The sequence below is a fragment of the Thamnophis sirtalis genome, unplaced genomic scaffold (genome assembly GCF_051295495.1).
Source record: "Thamnophis sirtalis isolate CommonGarterSnake01/CBP01778 unplaced genomic scaffold, rThaSir2_p1.2 scaffold_15, whole genome shotgun sequence".
Taxonomy (NCBI): Eukaryota; Metazoa; Chordata; class Lepidosauria; order Squamata; family Natricidae; genus Thamnophis; species Thamnophis sirtalis.
The window spans coordinates 44,220,918-44,241,248 of NW_028261395.1; the positions used below are offsets into that span (position 1 = coordinate 44,220,918).

Below are 20,331 nucleotides of genomic sequence, written 5' to 3' on the forward strand. Positions count from 1 at the left end.
TTGAATCTTATTAATAACCCAAGTAATCTTTCTTTTTCCTGGAGACATGTAAGGATGCCTGCGTTTTCCAGCCTGAATGCCTTAACAAATAGGCAGAAATACCAATGTTGTTTCAAAAGCATTTGTTTTGCAATTGGGAGTTCCTTAAGCTTATTGTTATTATCATTATTAATTTGCAACAATTTGCACACACTTTCCTTTGATAGCAAACAGATGCAGTTGACATAGAAATGTACACATGAAAGGTTATATAATACCATATACACATAGACAAATACTGGATGGATGGATGGACAGATAGATACGATAGATAGATAGATAGATAGATAGATAGATAGATAGATAGATAGATAGATAGATAGATAGATAGACAGACAGACAGACAGACAGACAGATGATAAATAGATGATAGTAGATACACAAATACTGGATGGATGATGGATGGATGGATGGATGGATGGATGGATGGATGGATGGATGGATGGACAGATAGATACAGTCAGAGATAGATAGATAGATAGGTAGGTAGGTAGGTAGGTAGGTAGATAGATAGATAGATAGATAGATAGATAGATAGATAAATAGATAGATATAGACAGATGATAAATAGACAATAGTAGATAGAGATAGATATAGATAGATAGATAGATAGATAGATAGATAGATAGATAGATAGATAGATAGATGATAGATAAATAGATAGTAGATAGATGATAGATAGATAGATAGATGATAGGTAGGTAGGTAGGTAGGTAGGTAGGTAGGTAGATAGGTAGATAGGTAGATAGGTAGATAGGTAGATAGGTAGGTAGATAGATAGATAGATAGATAGATAGATGATAGATGGTACGATGGCCTGCGTATGCAAGGGAAGGTCTATATAAAAATGATGTCAAGAGAAGGAGGAAACATACATGAATATTATTACAATATTTTACAGTGAATTTTTAGACAGTGGAAGAAGACACAAGTCTTTTGATCAGCTGAAAAAGAAGCAGAGCCAGCTAGAAAAATACAAAATTATCTGCATCGGTATCAAAGGCCTTGGCAAGGGAGCCTAGGTGCTAACCTAGTTTGACAAAACCAGATCAGATCAACCAGTCAATCAGAATAGAGCTGAAAGGGACCTTGGGCGGGGGGGGGGGGGGGCATTCTTCTAGTCCAACCCCCTGCTCAAGCAGGAGATCATTTCAAACAAGTGACTGTCCAGTTTTTTCTTAACTATCCCCAGTGATGAAGCACCCACTTCTCTGTCTGGAAGTTTCTCCTCAATTCCAGGTGGCTTCTGTCCTGGATTTAGTTTCTATCTGTTGTTTCTTGTCTTTGCCTTCTGGTGCTTTGGAAAATAAATGGACCCCCCTTTTCTCTGGGGCTGCCCCTCAAATATTGGAATACTGCTATCGTGTCCCCCTCTAATCCATTTTCCCCCTAGACTAGCCCAAACTCAAATCCTGCAACCGTTCTTCATATCTTTTAATCTCTGGGCTTTTAATCAATTTAGTTCAGGGGTGGGTTCCTGCCAGTTCTAACCTCTTCCAAATCTACCGTGCTGGTTAGAACCGGTTCCAGCTCCCTCCCACCACCCATCTGCACCACACTTGCCCCACCCACTGCTCACTGATTGGCTGGCTCACCAATCGCCCCGCCAGCCTCTAAGAGTCCTATCTAAACCTTAAAGTCTTAAAACTGTCAAGTTTGAACACCCCCGGGGTTTTTTTTTCTAAAGGGTTAGGAGTGCAAGGGTCTTGTAACTTGACAGCTTTAAGACTTGCACACTTCAATGCCAAAGTTCCTGAGCCAACATGACTGGAGGAGGAATTCTGGGAGTTGAAGTCCACAAGTCTTAAAGCTGTCAAGTTTGAACACGCCTGGTTTTTTTTTTTCTAAAGGGTTAGGGGTGCAAAGGGTCTTGTAACTTGACAGCTATAAGACTTGCGTGCTTCAAATGCCAGAGTTTCTGAGCATTTGGTTGCTAAGCAAGAGCGTTGTTAAGTGAGTTTCACATTTTACAAGTTGGCCACGCCCACCCAGTCACACGACTGCCAAGCCCCTCCCACACGGTCACATGGCTGGCAAGCCACTCCCACCCAGTCACATGGCTGGCAAGCCACTCCCACCCGGTCACATGGCTGGCAAGCCACTCCCACAAAGCAGGCCACACCTACAGAAGAGGTTCTAAAAATTTTTGAAACCCACCACTGATTTAGTTGCTCTTCGCTGCACTTTTTCCAAAGTCTCTACATCTTTTTTCTGTAAAAATTCTGTAATTACAAAGAATCTGGAGACTAAAACATATGAAGAACGGTTTGCGGTGACCAAAACTGGATGCAGTCTTCCAGGTGTGGCCTTACTAAGGCTTTATAAAGCAACACGGAGAGATTCAACCTGGAAATAAGGAGAAATTTCCTGACAGTGAGAACAATTAACCAGTGGAACTGCTTGCCACCAGATGTGTGTGCTCCATCACTGGAGGTTTTTAAGAAGAGACTGGACAGCGACTTATCTGAAATAAGTCTAATGAAGCTAGTCTAGCTAGACTAGTGAAGAGAAGGACCAGGGGAGACAGGAGAGCATCTTTCAATATTTGAGGGGCTGCCACAGAGAGGAGCGGGGGATCAAGCTATTTTCCAAGGCACCAGAAGGCCAGAGAAGGAACAATGGATGGAAACTGAACAAGGAGAGATTCAACCTGGAAATAAGGAGGAATTTTCTGACAGTGAGAACCATGGAGCAGAAGTTGCCTTTTCAGAGGTTGTGGGAGCTTCATCCCTGGAGGCTTTCAAGAAGAGGCTGGACTGCCGTCTGTCAGAAATGGTGTAGGGTCTCCTGCTTGGACGGGGGGTTGGACTAGATGACCTACAAGGTCCCTTCCAACTCTGTTAAACTGTTAGTTCTAATACTTCACGTGGTGTGCCCAACTTCTTTTTCTGCTCCGGGTAAAAGAACAAAAAACGGGATTGAGGTTTGCCACGAAGGGGACGGTGGTATAGTTGAATTACGCATCGTTGTATTTGGGAAGAGGGAAAAAAAAAGGGAGATGAGAGGAAAGTCGGCTGGCTGAAGCTGCTGCAAGATGGCCCTTGAAAAGAGTCCCTCTTTGGTTCTTAAAGGGAATTGTTTTCCGCTAGCAGATAATGAACTTTAAAAATATATATATATTAGTGCCGTTCCAGTAAGTCTCCTTCTATCAGGAGCAACTAACTCTATTCAGTCCTCGAAGTGCTTACAGCTAATAGCGTCTGTTGTTAGGCAAAGGAATTGAAAGAATTTTTTTTTACTGTGTGTTAGAAGCAGGGATTCCCTCCCTCCCTCGCACCCTGTCGTTTGCCTTTTCTCTGTGCCAGCACAATTAAATAGAGTTGGGGAGGGATTAATGGACCCTCCCCAAAGATTACACAGAGGACGCATGTTGGGGCCAGCCAGCCATGCTCTGATTGTTTATTCTGCTCTTCCCGTTTTTTTTCTGTTGCATTTTTCTTCTGCCTCTTGCAATCAGAGACTGCTGACTAGTGGACCAGTTTTACTGAATCAGGTTATTTCCCTAAACCCTGGTTACTGAATCAGCCAACTTTTTTTTTTAAAACCTCCTCCTCGAAAACGCCACAGGGCAGTGATAAGGGAACGTTTTCGGCACCGAGTGCCCACACCGGAACGCACATGCATCGCATGTGCATGTGTGTGCGCTGGAAACCCAAAGACTAAGCTATCTGGTGTGCATGCATGTGCTGGACAGCTGGCCTTTGGGGTTCTGGCATGTGCGTGCCGAAGGTCAGCTGGGCGGTGTGCGCATGCCTGTTTTTTGGGCCAGTTTTCCGGGCCATTTTCCGGGTGTTTTTGGTTTGTTTTCAGGCCATTTTTGGACTGTTTTCCTGGCCATTTTCCAGCTGTTTTTGGTTGTTTTCAGGCCATTTTGGGGCTGTTTGGGGGCTGTTTTCAGACCTTTTCTGGGCCATTTTCAGGCTGTTTTTGGCACCATAAATGGCCCCAAAACAGCCCAAAATATGGCCTGGAAATGGCCTGGAAAATGCCCCAGAAAACAGCCTGGAAAACCGACCCACAAATAGCCTGAAAACAGCCTGGAGAAAGGCCCGAAAATGCCCCCCAAAACCTGTGTTTTAGTCACTTTTGGTCTCTTTTCAGGCCATTTTCTGGTTCTCCAATGCTTGGGAAGATCAGCGGGCCATCGCACCGGAAGCTAGAAGAGCAGCTGGTGATGCCCAGAGAGAGGTCTCTGCATGCCACCTCTGGCACATGCCTTTTAAAACCCCGCCTTGGCTTAGATGTGTGACCCTACTCAACGAATGAGTAGGGGGGGTACCACTGCTAAGCCACCACGTGGATTGATCTGAGTTTGGCATGATGTATGGAGGTCTTGTGTTACATTTTGCAACTCCGAGCATAGGAGCACATCTCTGAATTTTCCTGGGAGTTAGAACAATTAATCCAGAAGTTGTGGGTGCCCCAACACTGGCTCTTAAGAAGAGACTGGACAACCATCTGTCTGAAACGGTATAGGGTTTCCTGCTTGAGCAGGGGGTTGGACTAGAAGACCTCCAGGGTCCCTGTTGTTCTATTATTCCGCTTCCTTTCGATGTCATTATTTGCCTATTGTCATTCGCCTATCTCTTTTACTGGAGTCCTGATACTGAAGGAATATTAGAAGTGGCAGGAAAGCCTGTTAGATTGCTGAATAATACATGTCAAAGACTGTAATTTATGTGTTGCACTGAAAGCGTTTGGTAATTCCTCACCCACACTCCCGTTCTTGAAAAGAATTTAAGAAAAAGCTAATGGGAGTACAGTACATGACAGCACATATATACTGTATATCTCAAGGATTTAATTTAAAAAAAAACAGTGTAAAATAACATCACAGGAGCCCTTTCTGTTTTAGGTAGTTTCCCCCCCACTTTCTTTTTCTTTTTCTTTTTTCTTTCCCCACCTCAAAAAAAGCATACCTTGGATTTTCATGTCATTCGAGTCTTTATTTAGTCACAAGAAAATCGGCTTGTTTTGACTCTGAGTGGATCCCGCAGAACTGTGCTTGAAAGGACAGGCAGTCTGTTGATGCTAAATGGAGAGAAGACAATTTTCTTCCCCTCACTCGCACACCATCTGTTGTAGCTACTGTGGGAGGTGGGGAAAACTGTATCTTGTGGCATTTGTAAGAGGCCCAACAGCCAGTGAGATTAAGCAAAGACAGTTGGCCCAACTGAGAACAAGCTGTAAGACATCTGCTGGGGTAGCATGCTTCTCCACCAGAAGTATGCTAGTGCCCTCAGTCTGCCTAAGACACCCTGCATTTTATACGTTTTAAAATGCTGGGGAGCAGCACTGAAAGGCTCAACATTTGAGATCCATTCGCGGGCTTTATTTCTCCTCTTTAGTTTTTCAAGGTTGCAATTTTGTCAAGCCGTCTCAGCACCCTTTTCCGAAAGCTTTCCGGAACACTTATGCCTTTTAATAAAAATTTGTTAGTCAGAAAAGATGCTCCTAGACACCTCCTGATGTTTTGCTATCGTAGAGTAACACAGCTCTTCCCCCCTACCGTGCTGATTTCAGTTTCTCAAGTCCTTCAGTTATAAATTTGGTCGCTCACACAACTTGGTTGGCTAGCAGCCTGTACTAAAACCCATCCATATTTTTAATATACCGTATTTTTCAGAGTATAAGACACACCTTCCCCCCCACCTAAAAGAGCATGAAAATGTTGGTGCATCTTATACACCGAATACAGCCATTTTTGGCCTCCCGAAGCCCTGCCCCCACATCCCATTTTTGCAAAAATGTTTTGCATTTTTCACAAAAACAGAGACATGTTTGCCTTTCCCCAGCCCCCAGAAGCACTCTGCAGGCTTCAGCAGGGCTGGGGGAAGGCAAAAATGCCACTGTTTTTACGAAAAATGGGTGAAAATGGAGGCGTTTTTGCCTTCCCCCAGCTCCCAGGAGCACTCTGCAGGCTTCAGCAGGGCTGCGGAAAGCAAAAATGGCCCATTTTTTGCGAAAAATGGCCCATTTTTTGCAAAAATGTGGGCATTTTTGCCTTTCCCCAGCGCTGCTGAAGCCTGCAGAGTGCTCCTGGGGGCTGCGGAGGACAAAAACATTTTTTTCTTACTTACCTCTTCGAAATCTTGGTGCGTCTTATACACAGGTGCATCTTATAGTCCGAAAAATATGGGTATGTACATATTTTTGTATGCAGCTCACCCTAACCTAATTTTCTCAACTGTGACATTTTGTGCAGCAATTCTCACTCCAATATAGGTTGCTTTTTTTGTAGTGAATTACTTTATAAATATAAGAAAACTGAATTTTGGAGAATGTCTTTGATTTGTACATTATTTCAAACTTTGAAAGTAATTACTATCATCATGAAATCTGAACATATCTTCAAACGTGAATTAAACAAATACCTACCCTGTCCTTTTTTTAAGAGGCCAAATTCCAGTTTGATGGAACCTGTAGAGACATTTCCTGGACTCAATTAATTCCTGCAAGATAAGACATTGTTTCCATTAGTGCATTAAATGATTGTAGCTCACCTGAGTTTCTCATATATATAAGAGCTGAACTGACAATACTTTAACCTTTCTCTAATTGGAGAAAAAATAGTTTTCTTCCTGTAAGTGTTAAACATAGATGTGGTCTATATTAAGAAGCAGCTAAATAATAGCTATGTGCTATCTATCATACTTAGTTGCAATGGAATTACCATGGAGATCAGAATTTTTTCATGCATCGCTAGTCTGTGGTCTCTATGCCAGGCTGGCTCACATTCAGTTTTTGGTACACTAAGTGTGAACCTGGTCCCTGTACTTTCTGTCCACAGTACCATTGACCTTCAAATTTGCAAATCTTTCTCTGCTTTAAAAAAAACAAACCAGGACATCCTTTTTTCCAAAATACTAAAATGTTAAATAATTAATCATATGACCAACACCGGCCCTTCTACCTAGATTAGGTAGTCCTCGACTTACAACAATTCATTTAGTGACCATTCAAAGTTACAACATCACTGAAAAAAAGTGACTTATATGACCATTTTTCAAAGTTACAACCTTTGTAGCATCCCCATGATCACATGGTCAAAATTCAGATGCTTGGCAACTGGTTCATACTTATGACCACAACTCTGTCCCAAGGTCGTGTAATCACTTTTTGCAACCTTTTGACAAACAAACTCAATGGAGAAGCCAGATCCACTTAACAATCAGGTTTCCAACTTATCACCTGCAGTGATCCACTTAATGACTGTACAAGACAGGCTGTAAAATGGGGCAAAACCTGCTTAACAAATGTTTCACAGAAATTTTCGGCTCAAGCAATATAGCAATATAATTCTTTATTGGCCAAATGTGATTGGACACACAAGGAATTTGTCTTTGGTGCGTATGCTCTCAGTATACATAAAAGAAAAGATACATTCATCAAGAATCATAAGATACAACACTTAATGATAGTCATAGAGTACAAGTAAGCAATTAAATCATACTATGAAACAATCGATATAAATCATAAGGATACAAGCAACAAAATGACAGTCCTGCAGTCATAAGTGGGAGGAGATGGGGGTTAGGAACGATGAGAAGACTAATCGGAATAGTAATTCAGCCTTAGTGAATAGTTTGACAGTGTTGAGGAAACTATTTGTTTAGCTGAGTGATGACGTTCGGGAAAAAACTGTTCTTGTGTCTAGTTGTCTTGGTGTGCAGTGCCCTATAGTGTCGTTTTGAGGGTAGGAGTTGAAACAATTTATGTCCAGGATGTGAGGGGTCTGTAAAAATTTTCACAGTCCTCTTTTTGACTCATGCAGTGTACGGGTCCTCAATAGAAGGCAGGTTGGTAGCAATTGTTTTTTCTGCAGTTCTAATTATCCTCTGAAGTCTGTTTCTGTCTTATTGGGTTGCAGAGCCAAACCAGACAGTTATAGAGATGCAGATAATTGTGGTCGTAAGTTGAGGACTACCTGTACCACATATTTTCACTAGGACAAAACCCGATTCCAACCTCTGCTACTATGAAAGTTTAATGTCTACTATTTACAAATACAGAGGTATTCTCTTAGAAAATGATGAATACTATTGCCCGAAGGCCACTTACATTTCTCTTATCTTTTGTTTTTTTTTCGTAATAGCCTCTGAAATTCAAAAACAGAATTGAATCAGATGATTGGCTGAAACAATTTTCCCCACTAAAATTTAGCTAATGTTCTCTTGCCCTCTGCTGGAAGAAAACAATACCGTATATGTTCCTTGTATACAGAAATCTGAGGTTGTGTTTGGCCTAAAATAAAACAACAGAGTAAGTTTTTGTAGTTCATACCGTGGAACTTTACTTTTGAAGATACCTTAAGACGACTTTCTGTTATTGTAAGAATATGAACAGGCTTGCACATTGCCTTAGAGGTTAATACATCTACCTAATATGTAAGCAGCCCAGGTTTGAATCCCAGAAAGGTATGATTAGCTGATGAGAGCTAAATAGCTCGAAATAAATCTATACTAGTTTCCCTTTATTTCTGACGGTAAATATAAATTCAACACAAAAATAGTTTGTCGCAAAAGTGACTGCCTGCGAAGGCTCCTGGATTGGGGCTGTAAGCAATATGCTCCCTACTATATTTGGGTAGATAGAAAAAACACCTGACTTGCACATAGTGCTAAACCATGGTTTGCTTCTAAGCCACACTGATTGTGTTGACATGATTAAGGAAATCATATGGTTGGGATTAAAGAAGGCAATGGCAATGCTAAACTGTGATTGGCTGATTTATGGCCCAGTGTGCAAATCCAGATAAGTTTTATAACGTTTCAACATGTTGCATGAACTTGAGTCATTGAATTAATTCAGTGAACCATAGTTCATGCCTTGTACCTGTTGCAAACAATCCTTTGCTAAAACTGAAGAGAAAATTTTATTTCACATGGTTCTATTTTGATACCGCCAATTCTCTTATAAGCGTACAAAGAAAACAGAAAACAGAAGTTAACCCCAAACCCTGCAACTTTATGAAGGAAAAGAAAAGATAAAATATATTAATAGAGATTTGTTTTTGTTTTTAAAGTCAAATTTTAGGATTACAGGTTGTCCTCGACTTACAAACGCTCGCTAGTCACTGTTCAAAGTTACAACAGCACTGAAAAAAAGTGACTTGTGACCGCTTTTCACACTTATGACTATTGCAGAAACCCCCCCAGGGTCATGTGATCAAAATTCAGAATGCTTGGCCACTGGTTCATACTTACGACCGTTGCTGGTCACATGATTATCTTTCTACCAAGCAAAGTCAACGGGGGAAACCAGATTCGCTTAACAGCCATGTTGCTAATTGAAGAACTGCAGCGATTCACTTAACGACGACGGCAAGAAAGGTGGTAAAATGGGGCAAAACTCAAATGTCTCGCTTAGCAACGGAAATGAGGGGCTCGATTGTGGTCCTAAGTCAAGGACTTCCTGTGTATTTCTTTTTCCTCTTCTCCCCCCTTCCTTTCCTCCTTCTCTGCTGTAACTTCGATCCTGCAAAAGACTAAAGGACACACAAAGGGTCTCAGAAATTTAAAAATAAAGTAAATTTAACTTTCAATTAAGTAAATATGGACTCGTTTCTGAATAAGTACATAAATAATAGAGGTGACCATGTGTGCTGGACTGCAGGCTGGCTAACTCATTTTTAATGGCTAACCTTTTATAAACTCCACTTTTCTTTATCAAGAGGCTTAATATATAATTTTGAGGTAGAAAAAATCACTTAAAGATGCTTCCGCCCACCTGGAAAGTTTGCACTTCGACTTTCACCCCGTTTTTTTTTTTTTTTTTTTTTACCTCAGGCCCTTCCTGTTCTCTTCGTTGCTAGGCAAATCAGTCCTCTTCGCGGCACCCAATTGGCGGGTAGGTGAGTCTTCTCCTCCCCTTCTCGGGTTCCCCTCCGGCCATTGGCAGGCCGACATCCCGCCCTCGCCTTGGCGCCAGGTAAGGACATGTCTCCGAGCTCTGATTGGCTGGAGTCTGAGATTGGGGTGAGGGTGGGGGTGTGTGAAAGCAATGGCTCTCAGGTGAAGTGCCAGCCCGGCCCTGGCTTCCGATAGGTCGGCAAGTGCGGAGAGGCGGGCGCTTAGAAAGCGCGCCATTGGCTGACAGGGAGGAGGGAGGGGCCGAACAGGGAGGCGGCCCCTCAGTGAGGCGGGGCCGCCATGTTGGGAGGCGGGAGGGCGGCTGGGGGTCGCTGAGGGGGTGAGCCGGGCGGCGGGAGCGCGCCTTCTTTAACTGCCCGCGCGGACGGGAGCGCGCCCCCTACTCAGGAAGGGGGGAAAAAACCCGAAGCGTGGGGGGGGAGCGGGAAAGAAAAAGCTCCTGTCAGGAAGGGGCGGACGCGAAGGACGACTCAGAGCCCTTCCCTCGCGTCTCCTCCTCCGGGAAGTTGGAGCCGAAGTTTCGCGGAGCGAGTCGGCCGCGGGAAGTGCGGAGAGGCGACGACCCCCGTCACCTCACCTGGAAGTGAGGGGTGGGTGGGATACCTGTAGAAGGGGAGACCCCTAAAGCAGGTGAGCTTTTTGAGGGGAGGGGGGGAAACTGAGGTTGAGGGGAAGGGGGCAAACAGGAGAGCCAGGAATAATGGGGGAGGGTGAGAAGGAGGCAAGTGGAAAAGACCCCCCCACGCAGCCCACTCCCCATTACCTAAAGCAGGAAGCTTTTTTGGGGGGAACTAGGAGGCTGGGGGGAGGGGAGGGAAAGGGGGCAAACAGGAGAGCCAGGAATAATGGGGGAGGGTGAGAAGGAGGCAAGTGGAAAAGACCCCCCCACGCAGCCCACTCCCCATTACCTAAAGCAGGAAGCTTTTTTGGGGGGAACTAGGAGGCTGGGGGTAGGGGAGGGAGGGAAAGGGGGCAAACAGGAGAGCCAGGAATAATGGGGGAGGGTGAGAAGGAGGCAAGTGGAAAAGACCCCCCCACGCAGCCCACTCCCCATTACCTAAAGCAGGAAGCTTTTTTGGGGGGAACTAGGAGGCTGGGGGTAGGGGAGGGAGGGAAAGGGGGCAAACAGGAGAGCCAGGAATAATGGGGGAGGGTGAGAAGGGTCAAGTGGAAAAGAACCCCCCCCACGCAACCCACTCCTCATTACCTAAAGCAGGAAGCTAAACTATTGGGGACCCCCCCCACCCCAGGAAAGGCTAGCCAAGCTATTGTTCTTTTAACTAATATTAATGTATTATTATTATTAATCTTTCCAATTAGGTCCTATTTCATTGTCCAGAGGTAAAGAACTTGATTCCCAAGCTGAAAGAGGTGAGTTCTAATCCTGCCTCCGACCAAAAGCCACTTAGGGCAACTTCTGGCTGGTGGTTCTCCCCCCCCCCCTTTCTGGGAGAAAATATTGGCAAGCCACTTCCGAAAAATGTTGGCACGAGAATGACGTGCATTTGTTCCTGTCGTCTCCAAGACTCAGGATTGTCTCGAAACCCATAACAACCAGCAGTCACAACAACATTGTGTCGAAAAGAAAAGTTTGGGAGAAGGCCATTCCCTTACTACTAATATTCATAGTATTCCTTCTCTCTCTCTCCATATGTCTAATTAGATCATATTCTTTAGCTGAATGTAGACTAATTTGACATTGAGGAGAAATTCAGATGGGACAGAGCCAACAAGATAGGAGATAATGTAGCTTCTATTACAGTTGCTATTAGAATTCTCTGTGTAAAATAAGTATTGATTTGTTTGTAAATTTATTTCGGTTACTCCTTAAGATGCTTGGAAGTTTATTTCTACTTCAAATTTGTAGTGGTCTATAAGTTGCAGTGATCATTGTGTATATGGTGGGTATATGTGCATTGTATATAATTAGATCATATTCTGTAGCCAGAGAGATTAGTATGGCAGAGAACTAGTGGAAAGAATACAAACATTGTGGGTGTTACTGTTGCTTTTTGTTATTCTCATCAAACACTCCATTGTATATAAACTCCTGCAGTCTCACTGGACTGCAAGGAGCACAGGAACAGCAACAATAGCAATATTGGCAACAAAGGGTACATAAAACTGATATTGTGTTATAGTGTATATATACAAACCTCTCACACATATACAGATAATCATTCTGTATTCTCCATTGCAGATGTTAGAATGTTGCCCACCTGGTCTAATCTCAAAAAGCTAAAATTTGGAGCCAGTTACTAGTGGGATGGAAGACCACCTGGAAATGTCAGGGCTGTAAACTTACCTGGGAAGGCAATGAAATTGTCCCCAAAAGGGGCATCAAATTGCTTCCATATTGTGTGGAAAAACAAGTTGTATGTATGGGGAATCACCATATGATTCTGCATTTAAATAGAGGGGTGTTAAGGTGATGGAAAGCTTATGACTATGAATAGTGTTATAATTATATTTAGTGCTATTTACACATACAACAAAATAAGTGTATTGCCATGCATGTGCTGTTTATGTGTGTATTATGAATGTTAATATTGTATATACTATTACCTTTGTATGTATGAACTTTTTGAACATTATATAGCCATTTATATGTATATTGGATCAGTTTACAGTTAGATTAAATTAATAATTCATATAGTTAAATATTCCACAGTGAAAGGCATAAATGTTATTTATTAATAGTTTCTACAGTACTTTCCTTTGTCAGAACATCTTGCTATCAAACCTTTGTATCAAGGGGGGTTGGGGGAAAATGTGTCCTAAGAAAGACCCACCAGTGTCTCTGCAGGGGGGAGGGAGGAAGGGAGAGAGGGGGGGAGAGAGAGAGAGAGAGAGAGAGTCAAGGGATAGGCTTGAGAGAGGAGACTTTTATCATTGCTGTTCTGCATAATAGTGTGTTGTCATTGCTTCTTACCTGGTGGAGGTAAGATCGATCCCTTTTGTGAGGGATTGACAATGTCAATGGAAAAGAGGTATGAGGTCTACTTTGCTGGGAAGGCATAGAAGAAAAGAAAAATTGAGATATTATTTGATTTGTATGCCATTTTTGGCTTAGATGATGGTCCTTCCTGCCATTTTCTCCCACAATAACAGTTGGCTTCCCTGGCTGATGTGAACGTCAGTCTAAGATTATGCTTTTGTCAGGCTACTTGTGGTTGTTTATGCGTGTGGAACAAACACACCTATTGCATGAATCAAAAGTGGTTCCATGGAAATGGGTGAGCTGATACTATTATTATTTAATACAGTCTAAAGGGTTTTTGTGCAAGAGAGAGGTTTTTGTCCCACCATGAGCACTACAACTAAATAAACAAAGGAATGGGTGCCAGGGTAATTAAAAAAAAGAACTTGCAAGAATTTCAATTAAATATAAGTGGGCTAAATTATAGTGATTGAGCCAGGAGGTAAACTTGATGCTGAAGGAACAGGAAGTCTTTTTAAGAAGGTGAGCATGTGTAGTAAGTGGGTGAGGCCCTGGGAGTAGAAGGTGAAAAGGGTGTGCTTTTCCTTCTCTTCAATTATAATGTGAAGAGGGCATTGGTGGTATGTGAGGAATGCATGTACTGTCTGGCAGCCTAGAACTTACAGCAGAGGTGGGGAACTATGTCTCCTTTATGAATTGTGGACTTCAACTCCCAGAATTCCTGAGCCAACCATTGTGGCTCAGGAATTCTGGGAGTTGAAGTCCACAAGTCATAAATAAAGGGGCCATAATTCCCCACCTCTGAGTTACCGGATAGTTGAAGTTAGAGGCTGTCTGCAAATGAATGGGAGGGGCCGCAGTCCTTTGCACACTTAAAAACAAGAGGCTTTGAACAGAAAGGAGCTAATTCCTAAATAAATACCATATATATATAACTTGCATTGCTACTTTGAGCCATCCAAAAATAGAACACTGCTTTTAAAAGAGGAGAGCTTATACAGTAGAGATAATTTCTGGGAAAACTGAGCTGACTTTTCTCTTTATGTGTAAAATGAAGACCATTTCATGTAATTCAGTGACAGGTAGCGTCTTTACACTCCAGAACGCAAAGTGTGAGAGTTGCACTCGCCCCATAAAATATAACATACAAGATTTAAATGTTCACAAGATTTAAGACACGATTTGTGAATTTGACAACTTTCTTAAAAGTTGTGAGAGTTGGGTCTGTGGAAATGCTAATCTTTTTATTGAAGGTATTTGCTTTTCAGCTGTTCTAACTAAAGGCAAGGAGGTTACAATTTGTTCCATGCTTCAAAGACTGTCATTAAGATAAAAACAAAATGTAAACTTTCCAATGTTTAAGAATTCCGGAGTCAAACTTTACTGGTGATTAGAAAATTTCCTTTTGAACAGTTTATATCACACATTTTGTAGTTTCTGTGCTTGGAAGGGAAGGAATCAAGCCAGCAAATTTGTTTGCTAAAAATGATTCAGTTTTTCAAGTGGGAATAACAAACATTATTGGCCAAAATATTACCTGCTTTGTTTTAGCAGATGCAACTTCTATTCTAGAACGTACACCATTTAAATGTAATCATGCTTAAAGTTACAAGGTTGGGTTTTCCCCCACCTTAAGCAATAGTATAAAACTTTATTGTAGCAAGGAAAGGAACACAAATTACACGGTTGATTTGTTTGACTTTGCATGTCCTTTTTAGGTTTAATTCAGTATTTATTATGTTGAATGTTTTCCATTCATTTGTTTTCTTCTTTTTTTGTGTGTATAGACTTGTGTGTGCATGCAGTCTAATGAAGTTTTTTACTGGGACGAAGCATAAAAATGTTGCCTGTTCATTTATTGCAACCCCTCGTCATTCTTTGAATGATTTGAAGACGAGTCTATAAAACGAGGACATTGTTTCCCCCATTTGAATGTTGCATAGTATCATGCCTAGCAGGATGGGATCAAAAATGAACACGAAGAAAGACTTCGTTAGAGTAAAAACTCATTATAATGGGTAAGTTACATTTAGGGTGTTTTATGCACTGCATTCTTCTTTGCTCATTTTGTTCAAGCTATATAGGTAGTCCTCAACTTACAACCATTCATTTAGAGACCTTTGTGAGTTACAACAGTGTTGAGAAAAAAATGCAACCAGGTCTTGCACTTATGATAATCACAGCATTTTCATGGTCACGTGATCAAAATCCAGATGCTTGGCAACTGGCATGTACTTACTACAGTTGCAGAATTCCAAGGTCATGTGATCACCATTTGTGACCAGCTGGCTTCCCACAAGCCAAGTCAATGATAAGGACAGCCAGATTTGCTTAATAACCATAATTCATTTAACAACTGCAGTGATTCACTTAACCATGGCAAAAAAGGTCGTAAAATTGAATGTGACTCGCTTAACAACTGCCTTGCTTAGCAACAGAAATTCTGGTCCCAATCCTGGTCATAAGTTGAGGACTACCGGTGTATATTTGCATTTCTTTCATTTTCATTGAAGGTGGAAATTCTCATGAAATTTCTGAGCTACTGTTTTGCATGCTTTGGTTTTCTTGCTTTCTTAAGCATCGCCTATGTGACTGAAGCACAATTTAAGGGAGCAAAAAAAGAAAGAAAGAAAGACGAATGGCCAAATTTGGCAAAGATGAAAAGACACAAAGTTGTGCATTTGTCGACCATTATCCATTAGTAGATTGCCCTGTGGTAAAAATGTTCACATCTGCGCTGTAAAAATGAGTTCACTGACTCATGACAAGAGAGGGAATTATACAAATCCTAAGACTGTCAGGTCAGGGATAATGTTGTAATTCTGAACACGGTTTAGGATCCTAAACAATCGTTTGGATGCCTTTCTACTATTTTATTAGTTGCTTTTGAACTATACATTCTCCCAGATGCTACTGAGCAAATTACTTTGTTTTGTTTTTTACTTCCAATAATGTCTTTAAAAAAAAAAAGATATATAGGTATTAAGGGAGATGGGTGAAACTCTTATTTAAATCCCCTTAGGTGAACCTTGTCTACCAGCGAACCAACTATCTTAGAATTAACTCACAACTTATCCATAGGCTGTCTGACTCTGAGATTTGGCCTTTGCAGCTGTAGTGACATTGGCAATGAGAGACAAGACCTATTGTGCTGGCAGATCTGCTTGTAAAGTCATTGTAAAAGTGGCATAAGATTACTTTATACCATATATCGGTCTACCTATTGGTACACTTCCTTCTATGTAGAGAATACATGGGGAATATAATATAAACCTTAAACTTCTAATCCCATCTTTACATGAAAAACGTGTTCATATGTACAATAATGCAGGACAGAGATTAAAGTTTTAAAGCATAGCTTATCCTAATGATAAAAACTATTTTTTGAAGTCCCGTTTTGTGCATATATAACACAACAAGTGGAGCAAATCCAAATGAACTTGAAGTTTGGGTAATGCTATAAGGCATGCATGAAAAAACAACAACACCAAAAACCCTTAGCTTCATGTCAGACCTTCCTTTATTTTCACATTTTGTAAAATGGATCTGGGGAAAAATCTTACCCAGCGACACATCCTCTGTTTCCCATCACTTTCAGTTGGGAAGGGGTTTGAATTGACGCAGTGTAGAATTCTGTAATTACTCCGTCTGGGTTTATTGATCACATGTAAAGCGTGGTATAAATAATCTTACTCAAAGTTGCCACTACGCAAAGGATTTCTATTTTCATGTGATCTGACGTGTCACACATTGTGGAGGCGCCGACACCAGGATACAAAATTAGTGTCAAGAATTATTCGGGAAGGTGTTAAATTATTTACAATGTCTATTTCTGGTATAGAACACCTTTGATAGTGTGACTGAATTGAAGTCTTGTAAGCATGAGGAAGTTGTACTATTCATGTTTGCTAATGTGCCTCCTTGAATGCTTAAAAGGTGGATACTTTATACATTTTTGGGTGTGACAAATACATTACTTAAAGTGGTATAAGTGTTCATCCTGAATGGCTAAAATACAGGTTGCAGTAATGTAATCTTTAGGTTTACGGTAGGTTTTATTCAACTTGTATGCTGCCCTATTCCCGAGGGACTCAGGAATGAAGTCTGTTGAGGAATGTATTTTAATTTGAAATTTTCCCAAGACTAAACTTCACACTAATATTTTGAATAAAGGACAGTTCTGTTCTGACCGAGGCTTCCCAAGAGCATGAAGCAAACTCCTTGTCCCAACAAAAAAAAAACCCTTTTATTAATTTACTGTGAATTCTGCTCATCCACATCCAGCAAATTCTTTCAAGGGAGGATTTACAGTCACAGACCTTATCTGGCTTGGAGAGCTGCCAGGATGATATCTGCAAAACTTGGCAAGGAGTCTCAGAGAGTCATGTACCAATTAAGCGAACTAATTGTCTCCTGCAAACTCCACTCCCCTTTTGCTCCTCTTTTATTCCCTCCGGGAGGGGCCATACATCGTCCACCTGTAGCCTTACTCCCAAGTCGAACCTTAGTCTTTAGCTCTTCCCTTCGTCTGGCAGCTCTGCATGTGCGCACACTGGGAACAGGCTCCAGCTGTTCATCTGCCTCACTGATGTCTGACTCTGAAGGCAGCTAATAACTGTCATATGGCTCTGGCCCCCTCTCTGGCTCTGGCCCCCTCTCTGCCTCTGACACAGAGCCCCCATCAGAGCCTTCCCAGACTCCAGGACTGGCCCATGTTCTTCCCCAACCTCCTTACTGTCTGCTGGCTGCTCCGATGGCAGGCCATAACAAGGTCTCCTGAGTATGAAGCCTTTACTATCTCCTACAACGTTTCAAATCTTACTTAACCGTTCTTCACTATCATGCGTTGAAAATAGTCTACCTCTCCTTTTTTCCCCTGTACACTGGATCTAGCTTGCTGCTATTTAATGCTAATTTTCTTTTTTTAAACTGCTTTATTGTAGTTGCTTAGCTATGGTTATTCTTGTTTTACTATTTACAAACTGAATATTTCCACATACCCAGTTTACACTTATCTTAACCCAAAATGGGAACGGAATTTTCCATTTTATTATTTGCACCTGAAAATAAGGGTGGTGCTTTTTTCCACCAGAAATTTGATGGCTCTTGAGATAGACCGGTAAATGTCAATGAACAGAATCACAAACATGGACATCCCTGACTGTAAAACCTCCAATATTTTTTATTTACAGGTAAAAAGCAGAAATTAGGGCAAATGTGACTAATAATTTATCTTTGACACATAAGGATAAATGTTATCATTTTCTGAGATATCAGATAGCCATCTAAAATGTAATCCTTTCACAAGAGCCTAAAGATCTTGGCCCAGGGACTTATTTTACGACCTTTCTTGCCACATTTGTTTAAGTGAATCACTACAGTTGTTAAATTACTAACATGGTTGTTAAGTGAATTTGGCTTTCCCGTTGACTTTGCTTGTTAGAATGTCACTTATATAAGGTGATCACATGACCCCAGGACACTTCAACCATCATAAATATGAATCCGTTGCTAAGCATTCGAATTTTAACCACGTGACCTGGGGGAATGCTGCAAGGGTTATATGTGTGAAAAATGGTCATAAGCCACTTTTTCAGTGCTGTTGTAACTTTGAACTATCACTAAATGAACTGTTGTAAATCGAGGATTAGCTGTAATGGCATTAGGAAAATGCATGTATTTTTCTCAAGGCAGCCTCCCTCAGTAACCAAGAAAGAAACCGCTCAACTCTATTTTGCAGAATTAAGAGTACTTTTACTGGTCATGAGTAGATAGCAGCTAAGCAAAGCAAGATCTGAGGCAAAAGCGCGCGTAATCATAGATATCAATATGTGACCCAACTCCCTCCCCCTGGTAACCACATCCCATAGTCCATTCCGCACATCCCTCAGGTGTCATGTGGGAGACATCTTCTAAAAGCATCATTAGGTTGGTATGCCGGACAATTGGCCTTGGCGTCAAATCCACTATCTGCAGCGTGCGTAGTAGATGGTGAGAACAACTCCCTTTTTACAATCACTCCTGTACTGAACACTTCCCCTCCCAAATACCATGCCCCCACTCCCCGTTTCATGGCAGCTGAAAGCAAGTAGCGAAGCAGAGGCTGACATCTGCAGTGCATTCCAGGTGTGAAATGCTACCAGCGAACCGGTAGTAAAAATACTACCAGTTCATCCAAACCGGTAGTAAAAAAATGCTATTGGTTCAGGCAAACCAGTATTTCCGCCGATCAGCTGTGACGCATGAGTTATATTAGCTAGAATCGTCGAATTTCCTGCTTTCTATATCTAATCTAAATTGCATGTCACAGCTGATGGTTGGAAATTGAAGGTCTTGCGCATGCGCGGAGGTGGCACGCGGGCTCATTTGCGAACTGGTAGTGAAGGTAAGTTGATTTCACCCCCGGTGCATTCTTTCAGTCTAGCTGCTCAATTCTGCAGGATCATTCCTTTTTGTAACCACATATTTATTTACTTATATTTGTTTGCCTGCACACAGATGTTACATATTTCTTGAAGGAGGGAGTTGCCAAGGATCTTGACTGAGCTAATCTGCCTTTTTACAAACACCAGGCGTTTTAAAGCATTTATTTACTTAATTTGTGAATTCATCTCTTTTTCAAGGGACATCCTCATCACCAACTTGGGTGCCTCAATGAACTATGATGAACTTTGCGATGAAGTGAGAGAAATGTGCAGTTTGTCACAGGAACAGCCAATTACCCTGAAGTGGATTGATAATGAAGGTATTTCAGGCTTTTCGTAGCGGTGGTTTTGGAAAACATTTTTCCCTAAAGCACTTTATGGCGCAGTTAATTATCTGGGCTGAAAAGGGAGATATTAAATGGATAACTTTTTATTTTGAAAGCCTTTTCAAACTGTCACTCGATGGGCAGCTTCCGATTAGAGAAATAAAACTGAAGTCATCAGGGACATACAATATCTCACTTTATTTTGAATTAATAGCCTCAGATGTTCGGACTAGGCAGAATTTCCCTTTAAACCTTTGCCTCACGAGTCGACTGAATTTTAGGATGGTTTTGCTGAAAATAGAAAGTTAGCTTTGGTTTTCAGTTAAACGGCAGTATAAAAAACAACGGGCTTGCTTAATCTTTGCAGCATTTGCTTAATTATTGCCACCAAAAAAACCCACCAGTTGGTCCTGTGACTGACCAGATTTACAACTGTCATGATATAAATGAGCATAATAGTCAGACTCCATTTATGATGGGTTGTATTTTGAGGACAACTTGTATAGATAGATCTCCTTTTCTTTGTATCACCTAGAGAGGGGGCGGGGGGGAGAATTTGGTGTCTTCTGTTAATTTGTAGAGAAGGATTAGAGTTTTAGGAGCTTAGCCTGTGTCAGGACTGTCAAACTTGCATCCAGATGCGTCACGCGCTGGCCACGCCCACGCTTAGCCAAGGGGGGGAAATCATGGGACACCGCCGTGACGACATGAGTTTGACACCTCTGGCC

General features: G+C 41.7%; 2 protein-coding genes across 4 annotated transcripts in view; one reads left to right on the forward strand and one right to left on the reverse strand.

Annotated features, from left to right (window-relative positions):
- The window catches only part of CFAP74 (cilia and flagella associated protein 74), a 117,490-nt gene extending 109,232 nt beyond the window's left edge, over positions 1 to 8,258 (reverse strand). Inside the window, 1 exon segment of the mRNA XM_087702450.1 lies at positions 6,418 to 8,258. The gene's annotated coding sequence lies outside the window, so the exon portion shown is untranslated.
- A 2,054-nt stretch (positions 8,259 to 10,312) lies between these two features.
- PRKCZ (protein kinase C zeta) overlaps positions 10,313 to 20,331 on the forward strand; it is a 74,242-nt gene continuing 64,223 nt past the window's right edge. The window contains exons 1-4 of one of the 3 annotated variants that reach the window (XM_087702371.1): positions 10,313 to 10,541; positions 11,232 to 11,282; positions 14,640 to 14,870; positions 19,476 to 19,597. In XM_087702371.1, coding sequence (XP_087558497.1) covers positions 14,785 to 14,870; positions 19,476 to 19,597 — 208 coding nt within the window. In that variant the 5' untranslated portion in view covers positions 10,313 to 10,541; positions 11,232 to 11,282; positions 14,640 to 14,784. The remainder of the gene's footprint in view (positions 10,542 to 11,231; positions 11,283 to 14,639; positions 14,871 to 19,475; positions 19,598 to 20,331) is intronic. The other 2 variants (XM_087702369.1, XM_087702370.1) reach the window with 2 other exon arrangements.